Source organism: Argentina silus (genome assembly GCF_951799395.1).
Source record: "Argentina silus genome assembly, chromosome: 1".
Taxonomy (NCBI): domain Eukaryota; kingdom Metazoa; phylum Chordata; class Actinopteri; order Argentiniformes; family Argentinidae; genus Argentina; species Argentina silus.
This window is the reverse complement of record NC_139655.1, coordinates 31,328,735-31,355,247: the sequence shown is the minus strand read 5'-3', so window position 1 is coordinate 31,355,247 and position 26,513 is coordinate 31,328,735. Positions and strand designations below refer to the sequence as shown.

At 44.1% G+C, this 26,513-nt stretch overlaps 1 protein-coding gene across 5 annotated transcripts in view; it reads left to right on the top strand.

The window, feature by feature from the left end:
* LOC310813529 (pleckstrin homology-like domain family B member 2) overlaps nt 1-26,513 on the top strand; it is a 56,149-nt gene that overhangs the window by 23,277 nt on the left and 6,359 nt on the right. The window contains exons 6-18 of one of the 5 annotated variants that reach the window (XM_083682578.1): nt 1,438-1,613; nt 3,636-4,880; nt 7,423-7,794; nt 10,003-10,140; nt 10,703-10,840; nt 14,907-15,035; nt 15,927-16,082; nt 19,983-20,093; nt 20,226-20,315; nt 21,467-21,619; nt 22,103-22,246; nt 22,371-22,470; nt 24,066-24,219. In XM_083682578.1, coding sequence (XP_083538704.1) covers nt 1,438-1,613; nt 3,636-4,880; nt 7,423-7,794; nt 10,003-10,140; nt 10,703-10,840; nt 14,907-15,035; nt 15,927-16,082; nt 19,983-20,093; nt 20,226-20,315; nt 21,467-21,619; nt 22,103-22,246; nt 22,371-22,470; nt 24,066-24,219 — 3,106 coding nt within the window. The remainder of the gene's footprint in view (nt 1-1,437; nt 1,614-3,635; nt 4,881-7,422; nt 7,795-10,002; nt 10,141-10,702; nt 10,841-14,906; nt 15,036-15,926; nt 16,083-19,982; nt 20,094-20,225; nt 20,316-21,466; nt 21,620-22,102; nt 22,247-22,370; nt 22,471-24,065; nt 24,220-26,513) is intronic. The other 4 variants (XM_083682579.1, XM_083682580.1, XM_083682582.1 and 1 more) reach the window with 4 other exon arrangements.

The following is a 26,513-nucleotide window of genomic DNA, read 5'->3' as shown; positions in this document are numbered from 1 at the left end:
GTGTGTCTCTGTCGTACATCAGCACTCCTCACTCACTGGGTTGCTTGACAACAGGAATGTGTGTACACACACACACACACACACACACACACACACACACACACACACACACACACTACCCATTCAGCCTCTCGCACGGAGACTGAGAACGCAGAAGAAGGTTGCAACGTATAGAACAGATCCTTTCAGTGCTTTGAGTACAGGGAGATCACAGAGAGCTGATATGAGCCAGGCCTGCCCATGTATGGAGTCAAGCTCTGTGTTAGGGTTAGGTGTGTGTGTGTCTGTGTGTGTGTGTGTGCGTGTGTGTGTGTGTGTGTGTGTGTGTGTGTGTGTATCTGCTTCTGCGTCTGTGTGTGTGTTACACCGACAGCGTCTTGAGATCTTGTAATGTATTTTAGTTTCCCATTCCCACCCCCCTCTGAACAAGACAAAGATCCAGCCTAATTTACACACCCAGGCCCATCACTCTCTAACGTACACACACTCCCATCTGTACACACACTTAGGACATGTATACTTAGTACATACACACGTCTGCAAAGTGGTCCCATTTCTGCCTTGCAGTTCTCTCACAAACATCTGTGCAGTGAAATACATTTCTCTATCCCAGGGTCACACCAAGCCCCAAATTCATTAGCAGTTCTCTGACAGACATCTGTGCAGTGAAATACATTTCTGACCCTAACCCATTTCTGAAATGTGACCTGATCTGACAGGACTGACAAACATTGTTAGCTTAGTCTTGCAGCTTGGTTGTTGAGAGAAGTAAAGCACTGTGTTACCTACAATAGTTACTCTATCGCAGATGGATTGTTGAGAGAAAAAAGAGGGCATTTATGAGGCAATTCCTGAGCATGTGTTTTTTTTTTTCTTCCAATTTTCCAAAATAAGGAACTCTGTTGCTCTGCTACTTTTAGAGAACGGAACTACCACATGTGTGTTTGTTTTGGACGTGTGTGTGTGTGTGTGTGTGTGTGTGTGTGTTGGCTTTTGGAGAACATTTGGTTTTGGATGGTTTGCTGCCAGGTCTCTGTTGTTTGGTTTGCTATGCCAAAGTCGTCTATTTATATATAGACCAGCTCCAGGTGCAGACACCTCCTCCCCTCTCTCTTTCTGTCTCTCTCTTGCTCTCTCTCTCATTCTCTCTCTCTCAATCACTAACTCTTTCTCTCTCTCTCTCTCTCTCTCTCTCTCTCTCTCTCTCTCTCTCTCTCTCTCTCTCTCTCTCTCTCTTTCTCACTCATTCTCTTTCTCCTCTCCTCAGCCCGACACCCAACCCAGTCCAACCACTAGTTCAACAGACTAAACAAAAAATGGACCTCACCTCCCTCTTTTTTTATCCCTTCTCTCTCCTTCCCCCACCTCTTTCTCTCCACCTCTACCCTGCATCTCTCTCTTCCCCTCCCTCTCTTATTGATTCCCACCCCCCCCCAGACTATCTGAAGTTCAGCAGCGACTACAGCCATGGGGTGGTGGGAGGGGCGAGAGGCATGCGCTCCGCCTCCGAGCTCCGCGATTTGATGGACACCCTCCAGCGCAAGAAGATCGCTCTGGAGACCAGCCTGAGAGCCAATGGGGACGCTAGCCCATCCTACTTCAGCATGACACAGGTACAAGCGCCAGCATAGCCTGGTGGGACACTCCTAAACAGAATGACAGAGGTACAAGCACCACCGTAGCCTGGTTGAACACTCCTAAACATTTCCGTCCTTCTATAGAGGTCTGTTTGAACACCTGTTAACACTTCTATCCATCTATAGAGGTCTGGTGGGACACCTGTAAACACTTCTGTCCTTCTATAAGGGCTGTGTTCATTCGCAATGTTGCAGATGGAAATGTAATGTATAAATCTAACCAGACTCCCTATTCTACATGCCAGTTATTCACATTGTGTGAATGACAGAGGGCGTAATTCCTACGCCACAGTTGGAGCCTGAACTGACCTGTCTTGTAGGACGTGGAAACAATCTTCAAAAAGAACGATCACAAAGCATCTGCCATAAAGTAATTTCCTAATTTGTGGCATTACTGCGCCCTCCCATTATGGGACTGCTACTTACAAAACCATTATATGAGACAGATCAGGTGGAGACCATTACTTATTCATACATACGTTCTAACAGCCCACCTGCCTGAATAAGTCACAGGTCTCCTCTGCATCACCAGTAGTGTCAGATAAGTGATGACCTCAAGGAAAGGCTGCTTGTGGATGAAACAGGTCTAGACTATAAATGCACAGACATAGTGCCCTGTATATGTAATGGGACAGTGAAGCATTTCCTCTTATTTTGGCTCCAGAAGTTTGGATTTTAAATCAAACACTAACTATGGGGTTAAGGTGGAGATTCTCAGCTTTTATTTGATGATATTTGCGTATATATTGGTTTCATCATTTAGAAATGACAACATTGGTTGGTCAGGTGCGTTGCGTCACATCATTTGTGCAAGCATAAGAAAGCGGTCAATGTCTAGTATTGATTCTAGGCTTTGCGTTTACCTTTGGAGTCTGCTGTTGAACAAACATAACCAAAACCGTAGGCTTGCAAAAATCAACAGTTTGGAACATCATTAAAAAGAAAAAGCACTGGTGAGCTCAGCAATCGCAAATGGGCTGGTAGGCAAAGGAAGACTTTTACAGTGGATGACCAAAGAATGCTCACCATAATCACACCCTCCCAAAAAAATGTCCCACAGATCAGGAACACTCCACAGGATGTAGGCGTGAATGTGTTCGAGACTACCATCCACAGAATATGTCCCCAGCCAAACTATAGAGGCTTCACTGCAAAGTGCAAACCACTAGTTATCCTCAAAAAGGACAGTCAGGTTACAGTTTGCTAAAAAGTACCTAGAAACCCTGCAGAGGTCTGGAAAAAGGTCTTGTGGACAGATACGATGAATATTATCATGTACTAGAGTGATTGCAAGTAAAAAGCAAAACATGGTGGAGGGGGTGTTATAAGAAAGAAACATGGTGGAGGGGGTGTTATGGCCACTAGAACTGGCTAACTTGTCTTAATTGTCTTGTCTTAATTGTAGAGAAACATCTTGTCTGCTTGAGTATAAGCAATCCAATTTGAACATGCATTTCATTTCCCGATGATAAGATTTTAGGCAAAAAGGCCTGGCAGAATATCACTAGAGAATATACCCAGCATCTGGTGGGGTCAATGGGTTGCAGACTTCAAGCAGTTCTTGCATGCAAAGGATTGTCAACCAAATACTAAACATGAGTGATTCATTTGGATGTTACATGAATCTGTCTGATTACTTTTGGTGCCCTGATAATCTTTTTATTTAAAATCCAAACGAAGAAGGTCTAAACTATAAATGGACAGAGATGGATGGATGGATGGATGGATGGATGGATGGATGGATGGATGGATGGATGGATGGATGGATGGATGGATGGACAGATGGATGGATGTATTCAAACAGGTCTAAGCTATAATTGGAGGTCTAAACTGCTCTAAACTATACATGGACAGATAGATAGATGTATTCAGCAGGTCTAAACTATAAATTAACAGAGTGCAAATGCATGCATTTATTGTTCCACAATATTTGACTTTTCTAATATGATATTGTCTCCATTTCCCCTTCTTATCTCTCTCTCTCTCTCTTTTTCTCAGTCTCCTCCCACCACGCCTGTGACCTCGCCCATCTCGCTCTCATCAGCCTATCAGGAGCAGGCGAGGCGTTTCTACAGCTCAGAGCGTCCACCCCTGTCAGGCAAAGCGGTGACTCCTCCCTCCCCCTCCTGGCGCCCCGACCCCTCCTCCCGACCATCCATGACCCAGAAGCAATCGCAGGACAGCCAGGTCTCCACTAGTGATGGTCGACGCCGGATAAATCCAAACACCTCCCCCCTGCTCTCTATGTGGAATGGTGGAGGCTCCTCCTCTTCTGTTGCCAGTAGTGACAGCCTCCTCCTCTCCCCTCCTCCTCTGTCATCCCTTGTTCCAGGAGGGGTGGCGAGCATGCCCTCCAGCCCCCGCCTCGGTCGGCGTAGCCACGTAAACCAGGAGCCCATGCCTAGCAACCGAACCAGGAAGTACTCGGCGGGGTCACTTGGGGGGATGACGGGAGGTCACAGTCGCTCCCTGCCCCGCCTCTGCCCGTTGCCCCGTAACCTAGGCAACGGAGTGGTCAACCTGACAACGTTGCCTCCGCGTTGTTCCGAAACCAACAGCTCCAAACACAACCACAACCAGACCACTACCCTGAACCACAACCATGCCACTACCCTGAACCACAACTCCAACATTGACCGCAACCACAACCAAGCCTCTACCCTGAACCACAACTCCAACATTGACCGCAACCACAACCAAGGGGAGGGTGTAGTGTCCATCTCCCTGTCCTCTCCTAAGACCTACACCACCGCCACCCCCGGCCCCCCTGACGTGACCGTCCCATCCCGAGCAGGGAGCTCCTCCAGCCCCCGCATGGCCAAGAAGCTCAGCCTGACGTCCACCAGCTCCAGCACCGGCTCCATCCCTCCAGAGCCAGGGAGGCTAGCCAGCCACGGAGTCTCCACAGGAACAGAGCTCTGTCCGGGGGAGAGGGAAGGGGAGAGGGAGAGGAAGGAGGAGGGGGAGGGGGAGAGAGAGAGGTGGGGGATGGGCCTGGACCCGGGACTGGGGGAGAGGAGATCTTCATTTGGGAAGGCAGGGCTGGAGTCATGTTCCGGGTTTGGTCTGGGCGAGAGAAGGCAATCGTTTGGGAAGGCGGGGGTGGGGGCAGGGGTGACTCCACCAGGGGGGTTCAGGGAGAGGAGGGGCAGTATTAGCTCCCTGAGCGGGAAAGAAGAACTGACAGACTACCACCAACACCAGAGAGATGAGAGACTCAGGGAGCAGGAAGTGGAGAGGCTGGTGGGTTGTGTGTGTGTTCTTATGTGTGTGTTCATGTGTGTGTATGTGTGTGTGTGTGTGTGTGTGTGTGTGTGTGTGTGTGGACTCATATGATTATGTGCATCTGTCTGTCTGTTTCAGTCTATTTCTTTTTCTCTGTCCATCACTATCACTCACTGACTGTGTTTTCGTTGAGTTGTAAATAGAAGTGTCAATGTGGGTCCAAACCTCTGGTAGTAGAAGAGGATGTAGATGGAGAGAGAGAGAGAGAGACTGAGTGATGAGTATGGAGAGAGAGAGAGAACACACACACACACACATTGTTTATAAGCAATGTAATTATAAACACACACTATATAGCTTCAAAACATGGTTACAACTGTCATTGTCATTTTAATCTCATGGTTGGTCAGTCTTTGCATCCTTAGCTCCGTCTATGACATTGAGAGTCTTCAGACTTTTTTTAGGTCCAAGCACTGGTGTTTGTTTTGGTGTGTTGTGTTTCCACAACCTGGGTGATTCTGAGGACTTTGGGAGAGCAAACTATAATGTGTTTAAAATGTGTTTCCTGACAAGTTTCACCCTAAAACCAGCATGACTAATCATAGCTGAAACAATACAATAAGATTTCTTAGTTACATGACTTTCAAACTAGCAAAGACTTGTGTGGTTGAATGTGCAGTATTTATTTAGTTTGGAAATGTACACGAAAACTAGCATAGATTGTTCAGTTAGCCAGGCAGATGAACCAGTCACATTTCCCATGAAATGAAACGGGTGCTTACCCGCAGCTTAGCACACTTAATAGTGCATATAACTCCTTCTAAACAACTCCAAACCAAAGTAACTAACAGTTTATATTGTGTTTTCATGCTTTTGTAACATAACAAGTAGCAGTCCCATAGACTAGCCTAGCCAAACAATGGGAGGGCACAGTACACGTTGTGCGCCTACCTTCAGCCCTAAAAATCTCCCTCAGCTTTTTAAAGGCTTTTTTTGAGCCAATCCTCGGAGATGGAAACCCAAAAGTCTGAGGCTTTGGGACAAGCACTGGCAGCAAAAGTGACAGTGGAAAAGCACCATTTGTTGTTGTTTGAATGCCGGATTGCTCCTTTAAGTTAAGTTAAAATTGAAAATCCCCATTTGCAATCTTTGAATTGGAAATTCAATTTACTTCCTGTATTGACTGAATTGAAAATCAACCGATCCCAACCCTGATACACACACACACACACACCAACCAATCCATTAGTAGCAGTAGCCCCACATCTTTCTCCTCTGTGTGCACAATGGATCCAGTCTGCCCTCTAAAGGTTGGCCAGCTAAACTACAGGTTTTAGGTCTTAGTGGAACACATACCTGCCACTACACTGTCCTTGTACTAATATAGGAACATAGATTAGATCTCCATGTTCCTGTATCAGTATATCCTCTCTCCTCTTTCACTCCCCCCTCCACTCCTCTCCATCCCTTTGTGCCAGGGTGCCAGAGATCGCATTACACTGGAGCGGCCAGTTGCTTACTTTGCTAGATCTCCCTCCCTCTCTCTTTTGCTCCCCCTCTCTGCCTCTCTCACTCTCTTTTCTACACGTTCACTCTTGCTCTACCCTCTTGCTGTCTATCGCTGCCACTTTTGCTCTTGCTATATCCTCTGCTCTCTCTCTCTCTCTCTCTCTCTCTCTCTCTCTCTCTCTCTCTCTCTCTCTCTTTCTCTATCCTGGGTGACAGTGTTATTGACAGTGTTATTGACACTATTGACAGTGTTATAACAGACTCTGTGTAGGAGCTCTGTGTAGGGCTTGTGTTCATTAGCAGTGAACCAGGTGTGAAACTGACACAGTGTTTGTGTGTGTGTGTGTGTGTGTTGTGATGTAGTGGTGTGTGTGTGTGTGTGTGTGTGTGTGTCCTTTTGAGTATTCTTCCATAGAGAAACATGGAAGTGCATAAGAGAGCATGCAAGTCCTCCTTGATGAGGTTACTCACTCAGGTGACTGTGAGTGATGAGACATACATTTCAAATGGCTTGTGTATGTTTAGCTTTTCCGGTCCAAGATTCCGACTCAGAGCCAACAGCATTCTCAGGAAAGCCTGCCCCCCCACCGGCCCCACACACACACACTCTTACACTCTCTCCCTCCCTCATACTGTACTTGATATCAGTTACACAGTCCTGGTAGCTCTCTCTGTGCGGTGTGTAGTTTCTCTACATTAGCATACTGCTAATAGCACATAGGGCTGCTTTAGCCTGTAGCTACTAGCTTTAGCTGCTTTTGGAGCACATTGCTATAGGTTCAGGTTGTGTTAGGCCATGTGGTCATGTGATGGTTAGGAGCTCGGTGCTGCTGGTCCAGTTTCACACAACTATGATGCATGTTAATAGGTCTGTGAGAAGTTGATGATTCTTTCGGCAGCCATGCTTCCTCAGGTAATATCTACTCTAAAATGGTGTGTGGTGTGTGTTTGGATATCATTTTGACAGTAGAATGTCTGTTTATAGGATGTGTGTGTGTGTGTGTATGTGTGTGTGTGTCTAACTCTGCATGTGTGTGTGTGTGTGTTGTAGGAGCGTCAGCGGCTGGAGACCATCCTCTCTCTGTGTTCTGAGCTGGGTCGAGCGGAGAGGGACAGGGAGAGTGAGGTCGGCTTTAGTCCTGGCTCTGCCGTAGCCAACCTCCAGGAGATCAACCGGAAGCTCGAGAAACTCCAGCTCTCCGACGACGACGAATCGGAATCCGTGTTCTTTGACTCGACGGTTAATGGAAACAGGAAAGGACACGATGCCGGCTCGGAGAACGGTTACTACAGCAACGGCGAGGAGCGCCAGGTCCGACAGCACTGGAGCAGCAGTCACTGTGACAACAGGGCGGAGTCACCTGCGGTCAGTCTGCGAAGCCCCGCCCCCTCCCCCACCCCATGTACACAGAGGACCAATCAGGTGAGAATCCTGACCACCTTCATGGAAAAGATGCTGTCATCATGTTTATGACATTGGTACAGACATAAACACCGGATATAATTTTGTAATTAATATCTTTGTATAGGGTCTCTGATTTGCATAGGAATCAATTACACTGTGATACACTGTGTGGATCAGGTTGTCATTACAAACTAAGCAAATGGAGAGGAACAAAACTGCAGTTTTGGTAACTCATTCATAAATGGTGAATGGTGTGACATTTCATCAGATGTACATGTTAGTAACTCATTTATAAATGGTCAGAAGTTTTCTCCATAAGTACACAGGGTACTCACCTGTCTTAATTATCAAGGTGGTCTACTCATTGATTAACCCAAACTAGCTCAGAGCACACATCGGTGAACACAGAGAAGGGTGTAGTGGATAGATAGATATATATATCATCATAGATATATCAACAAATAAAATCTGTGAACCTGCATGGTGGACATGTTTAAACAAGGAACACGTTGATCAGGATTTCAAGTATGGGCCATGGTTAAATAAACATGGTGCATCCACGATGTCCCATTCACCTCAATTTCTAAACTAACCGTGAAATGCTTAGGCTCAATGGGATTCCTCTAAAGTAGGCCTAATGTTAAAATAAAGCAAGGTTGATTCAAGGTTAATTCACTTCATCAACATAAATCAAAGAATCACTCATGTAAATCACGAAAGCTTTATAGTGCACGTCATGTGGGTTAACTAGGTCAGGGTAGGCATCAGACTCTGTGGGACGGAGGGCCAACGGCTCCTTCGGTGTACAAAAATAAACATTGATTACCAAAAATACTGTCCCTTGGCTCCTAATGAATCAAATAAACACCACAACATGGCCCTCAAGAGGCAACAACCCCTAGATAGCGAGATATGGGACAGGACAGGAGGGTAAATGCCCGATAGGGCTTCTTTTGGAAACAATACTTTTCTGTAGGCACATTTCCCCATGACACTGAGCAGTAGGCAGGATTCAAACAGGATCTAGGCTACCTCGCATCCACTACGCACCTCTCATTCTCCCATTTTCCATGACTCCAAACCAGCTCCCAACTAACCCAAAGCTTAAATTATGCTTTCAAATAAAGTAAAGTAAATTCATGAATCCACACAAATTAAAGAAGCACTAGGCTACAATGTAGGGCTAGACTACAAACATGAGCTTATACCGTCAACTTTCGATTTGATCCTACACACGTAATTTACTTTCAATGTGAGAGCTTATTGCCTATTGCAGAGATGGAATGGACCGTATGTATGATTTTTGACCGTATGTAGGACGGGTTGCCGCTAGTTATCTATTTATGGCTGGTTACCGTAGCATAGGGCAAGATAGAATGCACCTTGAAAACAAACACTCACTGTCCCGTTAATCCCAAACTAACCCTCAAATACTTGGAATGCTTTCAAATAACACTGTCAAATAAAACAACGTTTTAAAAGAATGAAAGGCTATACTGTAAAATATACTGTAAAATATACACTACTATCATTGCACTACTAATTGTGACAGTCGCAATGACAGGGTCAGTTCAATATGTTTTATATACTCTAGCTCTTAGCTCCACGAATGAAATAACACCAACTAAAAATGCTTCACCGTATTGGGTAACAATACATACCTTTTTAGGAAGTAGTTTATTTTGTTTACTAGAGCCCACAGACGGCAATGTTTGTGAGCACTGAAAGGGGTCTATGACACGTTGTAAGCCTATCCATTAAAATTGCTCAACATTGCCCCTGGTGGTTGTTTTGCTGAGGTGACTTTGACTCGCTACTGCCATGGCGGTACCACCGCTTTACCGTCACTCAACCATGAACCTTTTAAACTCTGACCTACTGTGTATACATACATATTTACCTTTAGTTTACATGCTCAATTCACTTTATGGCACATACTTTACATACAGTGTGTATTTGTGCGTGTGTGCATGTGTGCGTGTGTGTGTGTGTGCATGTGTGTGTGTGTGTGTGTGTGTGTGTGTGTGTGTGTGTGTGTGTGTGTGTGTGTGTGTGTGTGTGTGGTGTCAATGTGAATGAGTATCTGGTGTGTAGCAGGACAGGATCACCAATCAAGGCCTCTGTACTCCAATCCCTTAGATCAATTGTATCAAAATGTTATCAAGTTTCACCCAACCGAGAAGCTCGCTAAATGTATTCACTGTGGGAGTGTGATATCATCAACAGGCGCCAGAGGACGGCCAGCAGCGGAGACAGGAATTGACCCGTGTGGAGGAGGAGAGGATCCAGGTGCTGAACGACATGGAGGAGCTGGAGCAGAAGATCAAAGAGCTGGACAATCAGATGGACGAGTCTCTCAGAGAGGTAGAGGGAGGGAGGGAGGGATGGAGGGATGGAGAGGTAGGAGGAGCTGGAGCAGAATATCAATGAGCTGGACAGTCAGGTGGATGAGCCTCTCAGAGAGGTAGTGGGAGGGAGGGAGGGAGGGAGGGATGGAGGGATGGAGAGGTAGGAGGAGCTGGAGCAGAATATCAATGAGCTGGACAGTCAGGTGGATGAGCCTCTCAGAGAGGTAAAAAGGGGGAGAGAGGGAGGATGAGGTAAAACAACGAAGGTCGAGGACAGGGTGGGTGGTAGATAAACAGAGGGAGGGAGGAGGTTGAGGTCAACGGAGGGAGTGAGGGTTACACCCTAAATAAATCTACCTACAACCTACATAATGCTCCGGTTTATCACCAACGACAGATACACCACTCATCATCTTTACCAGAATGTGGGTTGGGTCTAATCGAAGATCATGCCATTGGCTTACTTTTGTTTATAAAGCACTTCTCCAGAAACTACCATCGTACCGTACCCTACTTTTGAATTGTACGTACATTCATGCGTGTGGTACCTGACGGTTCCCTGTGTGTGTGTGTCTCAGGTGGAAGTGGAGCGTGCTCTTGTGGAAGCGGAGCAGGAGGTGGAGCTCGCCGCCCTGCAGCGAGAGAGAGACACGCTGGACACACTCAACACCAAGATGGTCCACATGGAGACACACACACAGGCCCAGAAGACTCAGGTAAGGACCAGGATCTAGAGATCAAATCTAATCAAACTTTATTTATACAGCATAGTTTCATACAAACAGAGATAGAACCCTACAGTATACCTGTACATGGTCAACTCATCTCTTGATGGGGAGAGTGTACGCAAGTATTTGTTTCTGTACATGATATAACGAGTAGTGCGTACAATGTGAGTGGGGTATATGTTTTCAAACACACACACATACATTGATTGGCATGTCACTAGTTTGTAAGTGTAAATCTCTCATGCTGTCCCTGGTCCAAATATACAGCTGTTAATACAGCACAGGGTATAGGAGTCACAGCCCTGTCCCATCTCACACACCCAGGGGGAGGACTGATGGACGTGTGTGTGTGTGTGTGTGTGTGTGTGTGTGTGTGTGTGTGTGTGTGTGTGTGTGTGTGTGTGTGTGTGTGTGTGTGTGTGTGTGTGTGTTGAAGTAAAGGATCGATGACAGGGCAAGAGGTGAGAAAGGATAAATGGAAGGAAGTGTGTATGTGTCAGTTTTGGCAGCCTTTCCTCCGTGGGATCGTGTTCAGGCCTGCTTCCGGAGAGTTCCATTAACCCCCATAGCTGGCTGATATGTGAGAGAGGGGCGGAAAAAGAGATGGGGAGAGCTAGACATGTTTTACATTTTAAGATAAAGACAAACATGGGATGCATCTCAACAGTCTCCCCTTCCTCTCCTCATCAGCACAAATTAAAGTGCTAATTCTTTCTTTGTCGGGGTGTAGAGGCCCCCAAATCAGCTTTCCAGGGTTGCCATTACCAACATGTTCCATTGAGACTTTTATTTGATGGTATTTGTGTACATATTGATTTCACCATTCAGAAATTACAACACTTTTTATGCCTAGTCCCCCTGTTTTAATCATGTTCCAAACTGTTGATTTTGGCAAGTCGAAGGTTTTGGTTATGTTTCTGTTTTTAAGATTTTTCAGCCTAATAAAGGCTTCCTTGACTTTCATTGACACTGCTTTGGTCCTCATGTTGGCACCAATAGCAGACGCCAAAGGCAAACACAAAGCCTGCCTAGAATCAATACGACAATAGACATTGACAGCTCTCTTATGCCTGCTCAAATGATGTGATGGAACACTCCTGGCTTACAAGAAACACCTGTCAAGCCAATTGTTCCATTACTTTTGGGTACCCTGAAATAGGGGGACTACACATAAAAAGTGTTGTAATTTAGTGAAACCAATATGTACACAAATACCATTGAATATGTCCTATTACTTACGCAGGGCACTGTATGTGCATAACTACAAGTGCAGTGTCCCGCTTTTTGCAAGACAAGTTGTAACATCATTAAAAAAGAAAGAAAGCACTGGTGAGCTCAGCAATCGCAAACTGGCTGGTAGTTCAAGGAAGACTTCTATAGTGAATGACCGAAGAATGCTCACCATAATGAAGAAAAAACAATTGTCCCACAGATCACAAACACTCTCCAGGAGGTGGGCATTAATGTGTCAGAGACTACCATCTGCAGAATACCTGCCGAACTACAGAGGCTTCACTGCAAGGTGCAAACCACTAGTTATCTTCAAAAAGGATGGTCAAGTTACAGTTTGCTACAAAGTACCTAAAAAGCCTGCAGAGTTCTGGAAAACGGTCTTGTGGACAGAGAAGACGAATATTATCATGTACCAAAGTGATTTCAAGAGGAAAGTTCAAAAGAAAGTTTGGAGAAAAAATTATCTGGCCAAGATTTACAGCATACCACCTCATCTGTGAAACATTCGCTGCCGCAGCAGATACAGGTTGTGAAGTGCTGCCGAAAGCCACCACAAGATGGTGATGAGGGCTGTGCAGGATGTTTGAAAAGAGAATAGTTTTCCTTATCAGCTTGCCTTATCAAATAGAGCAAAATTGAGTTTATTATAGCAGCTCATGAATTACAGAGGTGAAGAATGGAAATTGTTTAAATATCAGGTTATTTTAACGAGGACCAAACAATGGGACCAACTCCTATCTACTCTCATACTGTCATCACGCATTCTCTCACAGAGCAGAGAAGCGGGGAAATGTTTCAGCTCAATCTGACATGAATAAGTGTGAGTCGGCTTTAATTGCATGTTAATTAACTCATACCGATTTAATGTTTCTCAGATGATTCCGCCTATTTCAGCAGTAGGCTATATGGACACAACATGCTCACAAAGCAAAGAGCGCAGTTTGTGTCATTTATGTTCTGCTCTGGCACCACAAGTTTGTGTCATTTATGTTCTGCTCTGGCACCACAAGTTTGTGTCATTTATGTTCTGCTCTGGCACCACAAGTTTGCGTTGAACGTATTCACATGACTGAAATGAGTGCTTTCATGCATCAATCAAAAATGTGCAAAGACGAGAATAAAGCAAATTATATTTTCAGCTTTACTGAAAAGTAATTTGTAGTTGCCTACTGTCTGTATTTGACTGTTCTTTTTCATCCCTGTCCGTCATGTCATGTATCATAGTTGGCTACAAATGAATAACTTTCATATAGGTTTCATATCATTACTGTTGCCTTGGACAGTTCTTGATATTTGTACATTCATGATCTGGAGGCTACACATTTTGATTCAGCTCCTGTGTGTGCTTGCTTGAGCTCCGCTGACAACAAGCTCAAATCGTTCCCCATTAACAAACAAAAGCGTGACAATGTATATAGCCACTAGACAGTCTTTTAGAAATACAATTCGAGATACAATTCGAATGCAAGTGAAATCCAGTCCCACTCCTTCCCTAGAACAGTAAAATTCTTTATTTAAGGTTAAAAAAAGAAAAAACAAACAACAACTGAAGATGGCTGCAGTACAGGCCTGGCAGAGCATCACCAGAGAATATACTCATTGTCTGGGGGTTAAATGGGTCGCAGACTTCAGCCAGTTATTGCATGCAGAGGATTGTTGACCGAACATGAGTACTTTACATGACTACTTTATTTGGACATTATATGATTTTATTTTTTCATATACTTTTGGAGCCCTGAATTAGGGGGAGTATGTTTAAAAAATGTTGTACTTTCTAAAAGGTGAATCCAATCTGAATGAAAAACCCAGGGTTTAAAGCTGAGAATCTCTATGTTAACCTCATAGTAATTGTTTGACTTCAAATCCAAACTGTTGGAGTATAGAGATAAACCTATGGAGAGCACTGTATTTGCCTTCATGCAAAGAGTTAATCTGTCTAGCAAACTGATTAAGCAAGGCTCTGCAATAATAAACTATTCTCTCTCTCATGTTTATTTTCTGGATTATTTTGTTACAATGAGGGAACACAATTCTCAGCATGGATGGATCTTTTCAAACATCCTTCAAAGCTCTTGCCTCCACCTGGTGATGACTTTGGGCAGCACTTAAAACATCTTCACAACTACCATATGGCACAGTAGCAGCATTGAGGTAGTCCACCGCTGTGATGACAACATGCATATTTTAAAAAGTGACCTACTGTACCTACTTAGAAAAATACGCTTGGAGAGCCTTTATGCACATGAACTAAAAAGATGATGGTTAGAATCATCCTGAAAATGGCCAAATTCCACTTCTTCAATCCATGGTAATATTGGGAGAGAACAATAATATAAACCTAGCATACTATGACTATATGGAAGTACTATGACCTATGTAAGTCTAATCCTAAAGGCTGTGTGGTGTTTAGACTATTGAGATACAACCTTAAAGTCTGTGTTGTGTTCTATTGAGATACAGTCTTAAAGGCTGTGTTGTGTTTAGACTATTGAGATACAACCTTAAAGGCTGAGTTGTGTGAGTAGAGAAGACTCTGTGAGGACCCGCCCACCATTCTGTCTCCCTCCCTCCCTCCTTCCTTCCCTCCCTCCATGCCCCCCAGTCCATCCTCCTGAAGACAACACTGTATCGCCTAATGCTGCCTCCCAGCTCAGACTAACGCTGCCCTCTCTCTCTCTCTGCCCTGTGCGTGTGTGCGTACGTGCATGTGTGTGTGCGTGTGTGTGTGTGCGTGTGCATGTTCTCCATGTATGTGCGTGTGTGTGCGCGTATGGTGTGTGCTGGTTGTGCATATGTGTTTGTGTGTTGGTGTGTGTGCCAGACGTGTGAGTTGCTCCAGACTGAGAGGGGCAGGGTAGAGAGGTTGGCTCAGAATGTGTGTGAGCAGCGCTCCCAGCTGGACTCCTGCCCTGAGGCTATGAAGGAGCCCCTACAGGAGCAGCTTGCCAGGGTCAGTACACACACACACACACACACACACACACACACACACACACACACACACACACACACACACACACACACACACACTCACACACACACTTCCTGATCACCTATTCCTGTTCCTGCAAAGCACACTACCTCCTGCTACGTCTGTCTGCATCTGCCACCTGCCTGTTTGATAGCCCTCCATCCCTCCATCCCTCCATCCACTCACCTCTCTTTCTCTGTGCCCTCCATCAGACACTGTCAGATGAAGCTCTAGAAACGGTCTGGCTGCCTAGCTGTGTTTATGAGGAAGGACGCTCATACAGCACATTTTTTGCAAGCCTTTTATTTACCTGTGTTCATTGTTTAAATGTGGATTGATACGGAAATAGTTGTGGTACGGTTGTGTGTACAGCTTGGTTCTGTCTGCCTGTCTGCCTGCCTGCCTGTCGGGTATCCCTGCCTGCCTACCTGTCTGCCTGTCTGTCTTTCTCCTGTGTGTACAGCTTGGTTTGGTATGTCTGTCTGTCTGTCTCTCTGTCTGTCTGTGTCTCTCTTGTATGGCTCACTGTGGTCTCCTTCTGAGAGGACAGTTAAGGATTGGTGACGTGGGTGGAAAACTGTGTGTGTGTGTGTGTGTGTGTGTGTGTGTGTGTGTGTGTGTGTGTGTGTGTGTGTGTGTGTGTATGTGATTGCAAGTGTGTGTGTGTCCTCTCATTTGTAGTGGATACAGATTTGATAAATGATAACGATCTTGACTATTTTTGTATCAATCCACATACAGTAGGTCTGTATTAAGTGTGTGTGTGGGTGTGTGTGGGTGTGTGTGTGTGTGTGTGTGTGTGTGTGTGGGTGTGTGTGTGTGTGTGTGTGTGTGTGTGTGTGTGTGTGTGTGTGTGTGTGTGTGTGTCAGGACTCTGAGGTGCTGGAGGCTGAGGCTAAGCATTTTGAAGACCTGGAGTTTCAGCAGCTGGAGAGAGAGAGTCGTCATGATGAAGACAAGGAGACATGCACACAGCAGCTCCTACGAGAGATGTCTGAGTGCCAGCGTAGCACTGTGACACGCAAGGTAGATGTGTGTGAGAGATGGCTGAGTACCAGCATGGCATTGTGACACACAAGGTAGATGTGTGAGAGATGGCTGAGTACCAGCATGGCACTGTGACACACAAGGTAGATGTGTGTGAGAGATGGCTGAGTACCAGCATGGCACTGTGATACACAAGGTAGATGTGTGAGAGATGGCTGAGTACCAGCATGGCACTGTGATACACAAGGTAGATGTGTGAGAGATGGCTGAGTACCAGCATGGCACTGTGACACACAAGGTAGATGTGTTTGTTGAGATTAAGTGTTTTTTTATACTTACTTTTATTGTGTCAGTTACCTAGTGTTTACATATGCCGGGTTCCCTTAATCTTCCCTTGTCATTTGGAAGTCATACATTCACAAGCTTCCAAGTTGGAAATACAGTAACTGCATGAAAGCTTCTTGTGCCTCTTTGTGTATGCCTGCGTGTGGTGTTGTGTTGATTATGGTGGTGTATTCGTATGGGGCTGTACAGTAGGTCACTGTTTAAAATATGCACGTTGTCATCACAGTGGTGTACTACCTAAATGCCACTACTGTGGCAGGTAGTAGTTGTGAAGACGTGTGAAGTGCTGCTGAAAGCCACCAGCAGGTGGAGGCAAGGAAACAAAATCCATCCTTCTGTGGTAGACTGACAGTGCTGAGAATTTTGTTCCCTCCTGGTAACAAAATAATCACGAAAATAAACATGAGAGAGAATAGTTTATGATGGCAGAGCCTTGCTTAATCAGCCCTATGCAGGTGATACTCCTTGAGTCCAGCCCTCCCCTACAGGACTTTCTCCTCCCCTCTTGCATGGATCCAGAACTACTGTTCTAAGTGGGGAGATGCCTTCTTTGATTACACCAAATGACTTTAAATTACGCAATGGGCTTGTTTTCTTCATTTGAATGAAATAGATTTCCCAAAAGTATTGAAATTAAGGCAGGGGTTTGGGCTGAGGCACATAAATGTGTGCAGTTTGGGTCCTAAAATGACCCTCCTGGACATCTGGGTTCAGGACACTAATCCTGACAGTCTGGTCCTCTGAGTCATTGCTAAATACAACACAGTATAACAAGCAAGTTATGACAGACTCGATATTGCCTTGATACTGAGAACAATGGGATAGGTGATGCCTTTAATCATTATTTTATCTCAGCAGGTTTGTTGTTTGAGAGTAACGGTTGTTCAGCTGTTGTTGTGATGTTCGGTCGGTTGACTGTGCTTCCCTCTCCCAGATCTTTGCTGTCTTGTTGGGAGTTCAGTGATCTACTAGTGAACCATGGTTTTTGTTTCAACAATTTTCTATTTGTGATGTGCTTGAAGCCTTGCTTAGGATTGATGTTAAGAACTCCCACTGGGGCTGATATGCTTGATTCTTTCCTGTTACAGCTTTCCGCTTCCCTGATTGCAGAGTCATTAACTCATACTTACAGTATCTTAGGTGTTATCCCCAAGGTTTGGAAAGCAACCCATGTGTTCCCTCTCCATAAGGGTGGTGACCCTCCTGACCTAGATAACTATCATCCAATATCAAAGCTGTCCTGCTTTTCGAAAGAGTCTCTGGTCAACTCGCAGTTTAGAACATTTTTAACTTCCCATTCTATTTTAAAAGTGAACCAATCTGGCTTTAGACCTGGACATAGCACAATATCATCTGTTATACTTGTTTTAGATGATGTATTAAATTGCCTAGACCGAAAAAAAACGTTGTGCTGCCTTATTCATAGACTTCTCTGAAGCTTTCAATACTTCTGATCATTACCTACTTATCCATCTGAAATAGGTTTTCAACCAGGCTTCATGTAGATGGTTTGAAAACTATTTAATGGATAGAATGCAATGTATATGTTCTGATGGTGTTAAACCAGGTTTTCTGTATATAACGAAGGGTGTCCCACAAGGCTCGATTCTTGGTCTGGTCCTTTTTACTATTTCTATAAATAATATTTAGTCTTCTATACAAAACTGTAACCTCCATTTGTATGCCAATTATACTGTTGTATATTCTGTTGCCCCTACAGTTGAAAAAGCTTTTTCTGAGTTTCAAGCTGCATTTACTGCTCTTCAGAAAGTCCTTGTTAAATTGAAATTACAATACAAAAAAAAAAAAGTATCAGTTATTTCCCAGATCACAGATAAATGCATCTGATGGCTTATGCATATGTACTTTGGGTGGTGCCCCAATTGAGCGAGATCCTCATTATAAATACCTGGGCATCTATATTGATGATGATATCATCATTCTTCTTTTTCTTAAATGACATACTGTATATAAAATCTAATTAAGTAAGTTGGAATCAAATGGTTTTCTTTATAGGAACAAGTCCTGTCTCTCTTATGAAAGTAGGAAACGGATAGTCCAACCGACAATATACCTGTGATTGACTATGGCGATATTGTATACATGCATGCTCCCACTAGCACATTAAAATCCTTGGATGCTATACATCACAGCGCGCTCCAGTATATAACCAGCGACAGATAAGCCACTCATCATTGTACTCTATACCAGAATGTGGGTTGGGTTTCCCTGGCTAATCCAAGATCATGCCATTGGCTTACTTTTGTTTATAAAGCACTTCTCCAGAAGCTACCATCTTACCCTACATTTGAATTGGAGGGTCACAAATTATCAAGAGCTTATCACACAAGATCTCAAGATTGGCTAGTTTTTGAGGTTCCTTATGCTCCCACAGCTGCTGGAAGAATGGCTTTTAGCTTTCATGCCCCATCCTCTTGGAATGGCCTGGTCACCTTAGGCCATTTCAAGAGAATGTTAGTGGTTTTATTCTTTGAAAATCTTAACTTTTTTAGTGTTTTTTTTGTTATGGGATTCCTATCTATAGATTTTTTTTCTATTGTCCACTTTTTTTTAATCTAGGTTGTGCAATTATGGAAATTGTAAGAGTTATCTTAGCGGTGACCAACTTACCTACCCTCATATTGTTTGTTGTAGTCATCACGTATTCTCTCATATGGGCAGCACGTGACAGCGCAGAGAAGCGGGGGAAAATTTGACATTTTGAATAAGTGTGACTCGGCTTTGATAACGCAACCTACAGTAAATAAATACATATAAATACATTTTGATTCGATTCTATTACAGAATAAAGTTAGGAATTTTCATGTGAGATAGGCTCAAGGATTTGGGGAATCAAATAAAAATGGGCCAAGAGGCAACAACCCCTGTGTGCACAACTGACATTTTTTCTGGATGCTTTGAAACATTTTATTATGCACTATGGTAGTAGACAATTAGACTTCCTGTCTATTTTATTTGATGTGATTAGTTAATCACATCTTTCGCCATTGCTTTATAATGCTATTATTGAGAGAATAATGAGACTGACTTTGATTATAATCACAGGAGTAATTATATCATTTTGGTAAATGTATTTTATTTTACTTTTGGGGAAGCTTAGTTTATGGGATGCTATGCCCATGATGTCAGGGTACCCTTTTTCAATACCAACCCCGAAAACAGCAAGGTTACAATCCTGAAAACGAAAGATTATAATTGCAGACATTCTTGCTTCCCTCTGCAATACATGTAATCTTAATAGAAATGACCATTGGTTCTGTAGTAGCCTGTCTTGCAATTTAAGTTGGTAAAGGAGACAAATGCAATATGGTTGCTGTGAGAATAAACACCTCAGTTTTCTGTGAGAATAAATTACTCACTCTGATTAGTAATTTTGTTATATAATAATATAATTATCTCACAGAGCATGCTCAGATCTTCCCTCTAACATAATATTAACGACTTCAAATTCATATATTAAACACTGACCTACTGTATGAGATTGTTTGTGTGTGTGTGTGTGTGTGTGTGTGTGTGTGTGTGTGTGTGTGTGTGTGTGCACGCACAGTTAAACTAACTATCTTGTTCTCTCAGGAGAGGCTCCTCACTCTGAACAAGCAAGCAGCTCAGATTATCCAGCAGGCACAGCGAGAGAAGGCCAGTTTCTTGAAGGAGAGGAGCAACCTACAAATAATGCTCCAGAGGGTACGAGTGTGTGTGTGTTCTGTGTGTGTCTATGTCTGTTTGTAACTATTTCTATTTTCTATTTTACTGATATTTTTCTACCAACGCATATATATTATTCTCCCCCCTCCCCTCTCTCTCCCCATCTCTCAGGAAAAAGAGAAACTTGCAGCTCTGGAGAGGATGTACGCTGACCTCACGGGTGGGCGGGGCTTCCCTCTCAGCCCTGTTAGTCTGAAGGAGGTATGATGATGCAACGGCTCTGTTCCAATACACACATCCTTACTTAATCCCCTCCATTGAGGTCATCACTGTGACAGTGAATTGGATCAGACAAAGAAAGGTTTCCACCCTGATGCATTTAGTAGCCTTGTCCTGTTAGACCAGGTATCAGTGCAAGGAAGGATGGAAGGAAAGTATTTGAACGTGGCCCTTTCTTCTTCTCTGGATGCTTGCCTGGCACATGTCGCCATGGCTTCTCTCTTCTGTCTTCTAGGATATAGCCTCACTGGCTGACGTGTGTCAGTCTCCTAGCGACCTCGCCTGTGACTGCACCTCTTCCTCTCTCTCTCTCCTTCCCACTGACCTACTGGCCCTCTCATCCCATCTTTCCTCTCTTTTTTTGAAGAGCGCTGAGGTATTGTTCTCTCTCTCTCCTTCTCTCTCTCTCTCTCACTCTCTCTCTCTCTCTCTCTCTCTCTCTCTCTCTCTCTCTCCCCATGCAACCCAAATATTTTTTGAAGAACCCTGTCCAAACTCTGAAGTAAATAAATTACCCTTCAATCCTTCCTTCCCTCCCTACTCATGTTCATCCTACCTGAATAAGATCACTGATCTGAAGGGACCATGTTTACCTCTCCTATACAAGACTCAGTGATCTCTTACGGCAATCCCCAGAGGGAGGAAGGGAGGGAAGGAGGAAATATAGGGGGGAAGAAAAGAAGGAAAGATGCATGTTTAAGATAGTGGACAGGGTTCTGTCTACCTCTGTCATGCTCTGTTTACTGACGTTCATAAACACTGATTGCTGCTGATAATGTTCTGATCTATTCAAGGCCACTCCAGTGAAATATAAACTTTTTAAAGCTGAATATTCATTCCAATGTTAACAAACAGACTGCTAAATATATTTCCATTGTTTATATGTTTACCGTTCTCATAATTTCTCTGTGAACTAATGTGTAACCTACATTATGATACAATGCTGACGCTCAAGCTAACAACAAGTTTTAACATGGCGGAATCTCTCTCTCTTTTCTCAACCAATGTACATCCCTTCTCCCTCTCTCTTACAACCCCTTATCTATTGTCTTTCTTCCTCTCTCTACCCCTCTCTTCCTCCTTCCTCCTTTTCTCCATGCTTTTCCCCTCCTTTTCTTCATGGTTTGTTCCAGGGCTATGTCACAGTCAGTGAGATCAATGAACTTTACTCCCAGCTGGGGGGGAACCCTAACCCCACCCATGCCCCTGTTCTGGCCAATTCCTCACATGAGCCAGAGCCTAGCCCCTCCCCTGACAGCAGTGCCAAAAAAACAGCGGAGGGCAAGGTGTGTCTCTCTCTCTGTTTGTCTCACTACCCCTCCATCTCTCTGTTTGTCTCTCTACCCCTCCATCTCTGATGCTCCTCTCTTTTTTCTCAAGCTCTGTCGCTCCCCCTTCTCTGTCGATGGTCCCTCCTCCTCCTCCTCCTCCTCCTCCTCCTCTTCCTCCCATCCACTGTCTCCTCGCCCCCTCTCCAAAACGCCCTCTGTTCATTGGCCTGAGGACATGGTGACCTATCGAGACCCCTCCCCTCTCCCTGACTCTCTTCCTCCTCCTCTGCCTATCAAAAAACATCGCCGTCACAGGCAGGTAAAGTGTGTGTCTGTGTGTGTGTTTGTGTGTCTGTGTGTGTTTGTGTGTGTGTGTGTGTGTGTGTGTGTGTGTGTGTGTGTGTGTGAGAGAGAGATTAGATATGAATCTGAGAGATTTCTTATTACTGCCCATCTATAAAATATTGAGTGTGTGTGTGTGTGTGTGTGTGTCATCAGCACTTCCGTTCACTGGAGGAGAGGAAGAGGTTTGGGAGAGAGGGCGGAGCCCACTTGAGTGACACGTTACCCAGGAAAAAAAACACACCCATGGTGAGCCCTCAGCCCAGCTGTGCTACCCTGGGCCGTAGCCTCCCCAACAAGGTACACACACACACACACACACACACACACACACACACACACACACACACACACTCACACACACACACAAAGAGAAGTCTGCGCCGTGTGCATACCTCACTCACTCACTCTCTCTGGTCCACAGTCCCATCAACCCTTGATGCAGAGTTCTAGCTGCGGGAGTATCATACCCCGTTCCTTCTCTGTCTCCAGCAAAGAGGCAGACACTCGCCGTCTGCATAAGGGTGAGACACACACACACACACACACACACACACACACACACACACACACACACACACACGTTTTAAGCGTTACTGTTGGGGCAAAACACATGGATCAAACCATCTTTAGTGCATTAACAGTTACAACAAGCCTTACAATGTGCCTTAGTTGTTTTGGTAACTTGCCATGTCTTGGCAAAGAGCTACTGCATGTCTGCGCCACACACACACACACACACACACACACACACACACACACACACACACACACGCACACACACACGTACCTATCTAGTATGTAAAGGGCTGGATGTCACACACCCGGTGACCACCAGTGACTAGTGTGAGAATCACACATCTTACCATATATGGTCACGGCTTTAGCCCAGTGAGTGAGTGTGTGTGTTCTGTTTGCTTTTTTATTTGTGGAGATAGTGCAGGAATGCTAATGAAGGAGAGGAGGGGCAGGAAACTGGCTACTGTGGTTGAGTCTTCCCTGACCACAAGTGGACCACACATTATCGGTGACCTGTAGTGGCATAGTGAAGGCTTACTGTGTGTGTGTGTGTGTGCACCATCTGTGTGTGTGTGTGTGTGTGTGTGTGTGTGTGTGCAAGTGTGTGTGCGTGTGCGTGTTATCATATAGCACTGTGGTTGTTTGTCTTTACTGCTGGTCCCAGGGGCCAGATCATCAGAAGGGTGTGTCTTTTGACCGCCTTGGGCTGATGGTATCAGTGTGACGTCCTGTGTGTGTGTGTGTGTGTGTGTGTGTGTGTGTGTGTGTGTGTGTGTGTGTGTGTGTGTGTGTTTGTGTGTGTGTGTGTGTGTGTGTTTGTGTGTTTGTGTGTATTTCCTGTAGCCATCTGTTGGAGTGAGGGATGAGTGTTTGCCCTCCCAGTCCCAGTCAGGTTTTAGGTGGTGTACTGGTCAAGACAGCATCCTCCCCTTCTGGTTCAACCGTAGTTGTGGTTGTGTTTTCTCCTCTGCTCTAAGGCTTTTGGACTGTACCGCTGCTGTGTTTTGGACCGTATTTGGACCATAATTTCTTCAGTCATTTGTATTTCAAGATTTGCGTTACCTAAGATTTTAACTGGTTGGAGTCGCTTAAAAAAACTGATCATATATTTGTGGAAGTTGGTTTTTTTCAATCTCACGCTTGGGGTCGCTGCGTTTTTGACTGGAAGGTTGTGGTGGCTGTAATATTTGTGTTCTTGACTCCGTTCTCACTGTGGCTGGGCTCTGTGATCAGAGGGAGGGGCAGCGGTCAGAGTCACACGGTCAGACTGTGCTCCCTGGGACAGGGAGTGGTCATGGCAACCAGGGAGGTGCACAAACGGGTAACTGATTTTGACACACGCGCACACACACACACTCACAGATCCACACACACGCTGATCCACAGACATTTTTGATGGACACAATGATTGTGACTTTGCCACTAAAGGGATAAATCACCCAAATTACAACATCAATTCGATTATGTTTCCAGAGACTACCTTGAAAGTAGTCTATGGAACCATCTAACTAAAATTGTAATTAGGTTGAATGATCCCTTAAATTCTCAGTCTCCCTGACCATGTGTGGGGTATGACTTTTTTGGTGTTGTTGTGGTCCAGGTCAGTCGAGCTCCAGAGCTGCCTCCCAGACCAACGTCTACCTGGACACCTTTGGTTACCGTGACAACGGGCAAGCCTTTGACACACTGAGTGTGGACAGCTCTGACTCCATGGAAACCAGCATATCTGCCTGTTCCCCTGACAACGTCTCCAGGTATGACCTCTGTGTGTGTGTGTGTGTGTGTGAGTGTGTGTGTGTGTGTGTGTGTGTGTGCGTGTGTGTTTATATCTAGAGTATAGATTGGGCCTGAAAATTCAAACCCAATCTGACCCGTTGAGCCCAGCCCAAGCCCGACATCAGACATTTTATGAGCCTTTGGCCGAAAAAAGCCTGAATTCTAGAAAACGTCTGTGCCTTTTTCTATTGCGCACAACAGCAAAATTGCAGCCCTGTGGAGTGAGGAGAGGAGAAAGCCACTCCCAGAGAAGACAACTGTATTTACTGCACCTACCTTTCTATAATACCTTATATATTCCCAAAAATGAGCCATATCTTGCCGTTGTTGCCTGTTTTGTTTGTTTGTCTCAGCATTGATGCCAATAACGCTCCATTAGAGAAGACTTCACGCAGCACACAAGTTTGTTATGCTATTATTGATCTGGTACCCTTGGTCAGGTACAGGCGAAGAGAGCATGACAGAGCAGAGGCACATTAGCCAAGGGAATGTTTATTTATTTTATTTATAATTTTTTATTCAGCCTTTAAATACCAATAGATTTCAGTAATTAGGACTGACAGAAACAGCAAGAGTTAGAAAGTGCTAAAAAACCTAACTAAATGATTTGCATTATCTGGAGATGATATACAGTGCCCTGCATAAATAATGGGACAATTAAGCATGTTTTGGCTCTATACTCAAAAGGATTTTAAATCAAACAATTACTGTTAAGTTAAAGTATGGATTCTCAGATTGTATTTGATGGTATATGTGTACATATTGTTTTTTTATATATATATATAGTCCCCCTATTTCAGGGCACCAAAAGTAATGGGACAGATTAATATAATGTCCAAATTAAGCACTCATGTTTAGTATTTGGTCGACAATCCTTTGCATGCAATAATTGCCTTAAGTCTGCAACCCACTGACCCCATCAGCTGGGTATATTCTCTCGTGATGCTCTGCTAGACTTGTTGTTGTTTGTTGTTGAGGTCTTTTTACTGAACATCTTATCATCAGGAAATGAAATGCTTGTTCAATTTGATTTAAATCTGAAGATTGACTTTCCACTTTTTGGCTGTGAAAAACTCTCTAGTTGCTATGGTAGTATGTTTTGGGTCATTGTCTTACTGTATGATGAAACGCCATCCAGAAGCATTTGCTTATACTCGAGCAGACAAGATGTTTCTGTATACATCCTGCTGCTGCCATCAGCAATTACACCATCAATTAAGACAAGTTTGCCAGTTCTAGTGGCAGCTATACATGTCCAAACCATAACACCCCCTCCACCATGTATCACAGATGGTATGTTGTAGATCTTTTTTCTCCAAACTTTCCTATTGCAATCACTCTGGTAAATGATAATGTTCTGTCCACAATACCTTTTTCCAGAACTCTGCAGGCTTTTTAGGTACTTTTTAGCAAACTGTAACCTGACCATGTTTTTTGAGGATAACTAGAGAGAAAAATAACTAGAGAGAAAACTAGTAAACACACTGCGAAAAAGAAAAAGGTTATACAGTTATACAGTTATGGTATACAGTACATGGTACATGGCACCGTTCAGCAATGGATCAACAAAAAGCTGTAAAGAAAAAAAAAAAGGCAATATGTCCGGGAATTGTAATTTGATGTATTACCCTATAAGTAAATACATTTATTCAAATGTCTTAAATGTATATTGATTGATGGGGATGTTTACATGCAACTACATATATTAATAAATATATACTCATCAGTAAGACTTAAATAAGCACATTAGGTAGTATGTAGTTTGTATTTGTCATCTAAACTGACTGCTATACATTTATTGTGTATTACTGCCTGAACATTGCCAAACCTCAAGTCAAGTCAAAGTTAAACCTAAAGTTCGCCCTAGAGAAAAATAAAGTTATATCTATCGATCCATCCATCCATCTATTTATCTATCTATCCTTCTAATCTATCCATCTATCTATCATTGGATGGTAAGTATATGATAAAGTGATGTAGCCCCCAGCAATGCATTTCATCCAATCACAGAGAAAAGAGCATAAAACTCCAAACCAATCAGAGGCGTGTGCGTACCTGGCGCGCTTTGGTGGGTAAAGTGCACAATTTCTGAAGTAATACTAATACTACCTAGCTAGGAAGCTATATCTTCAGCCTTCTATGCAGCTCAACAAGCTGTCTGTGTACAGAGAAAATATACAATTCAATCTAGTTATCTTGTATCACAACTATACTCAATAACTCAGACCATGTAAAGTATGTTTGTACAGCTGGCTCAGTACAGTAGAATAGC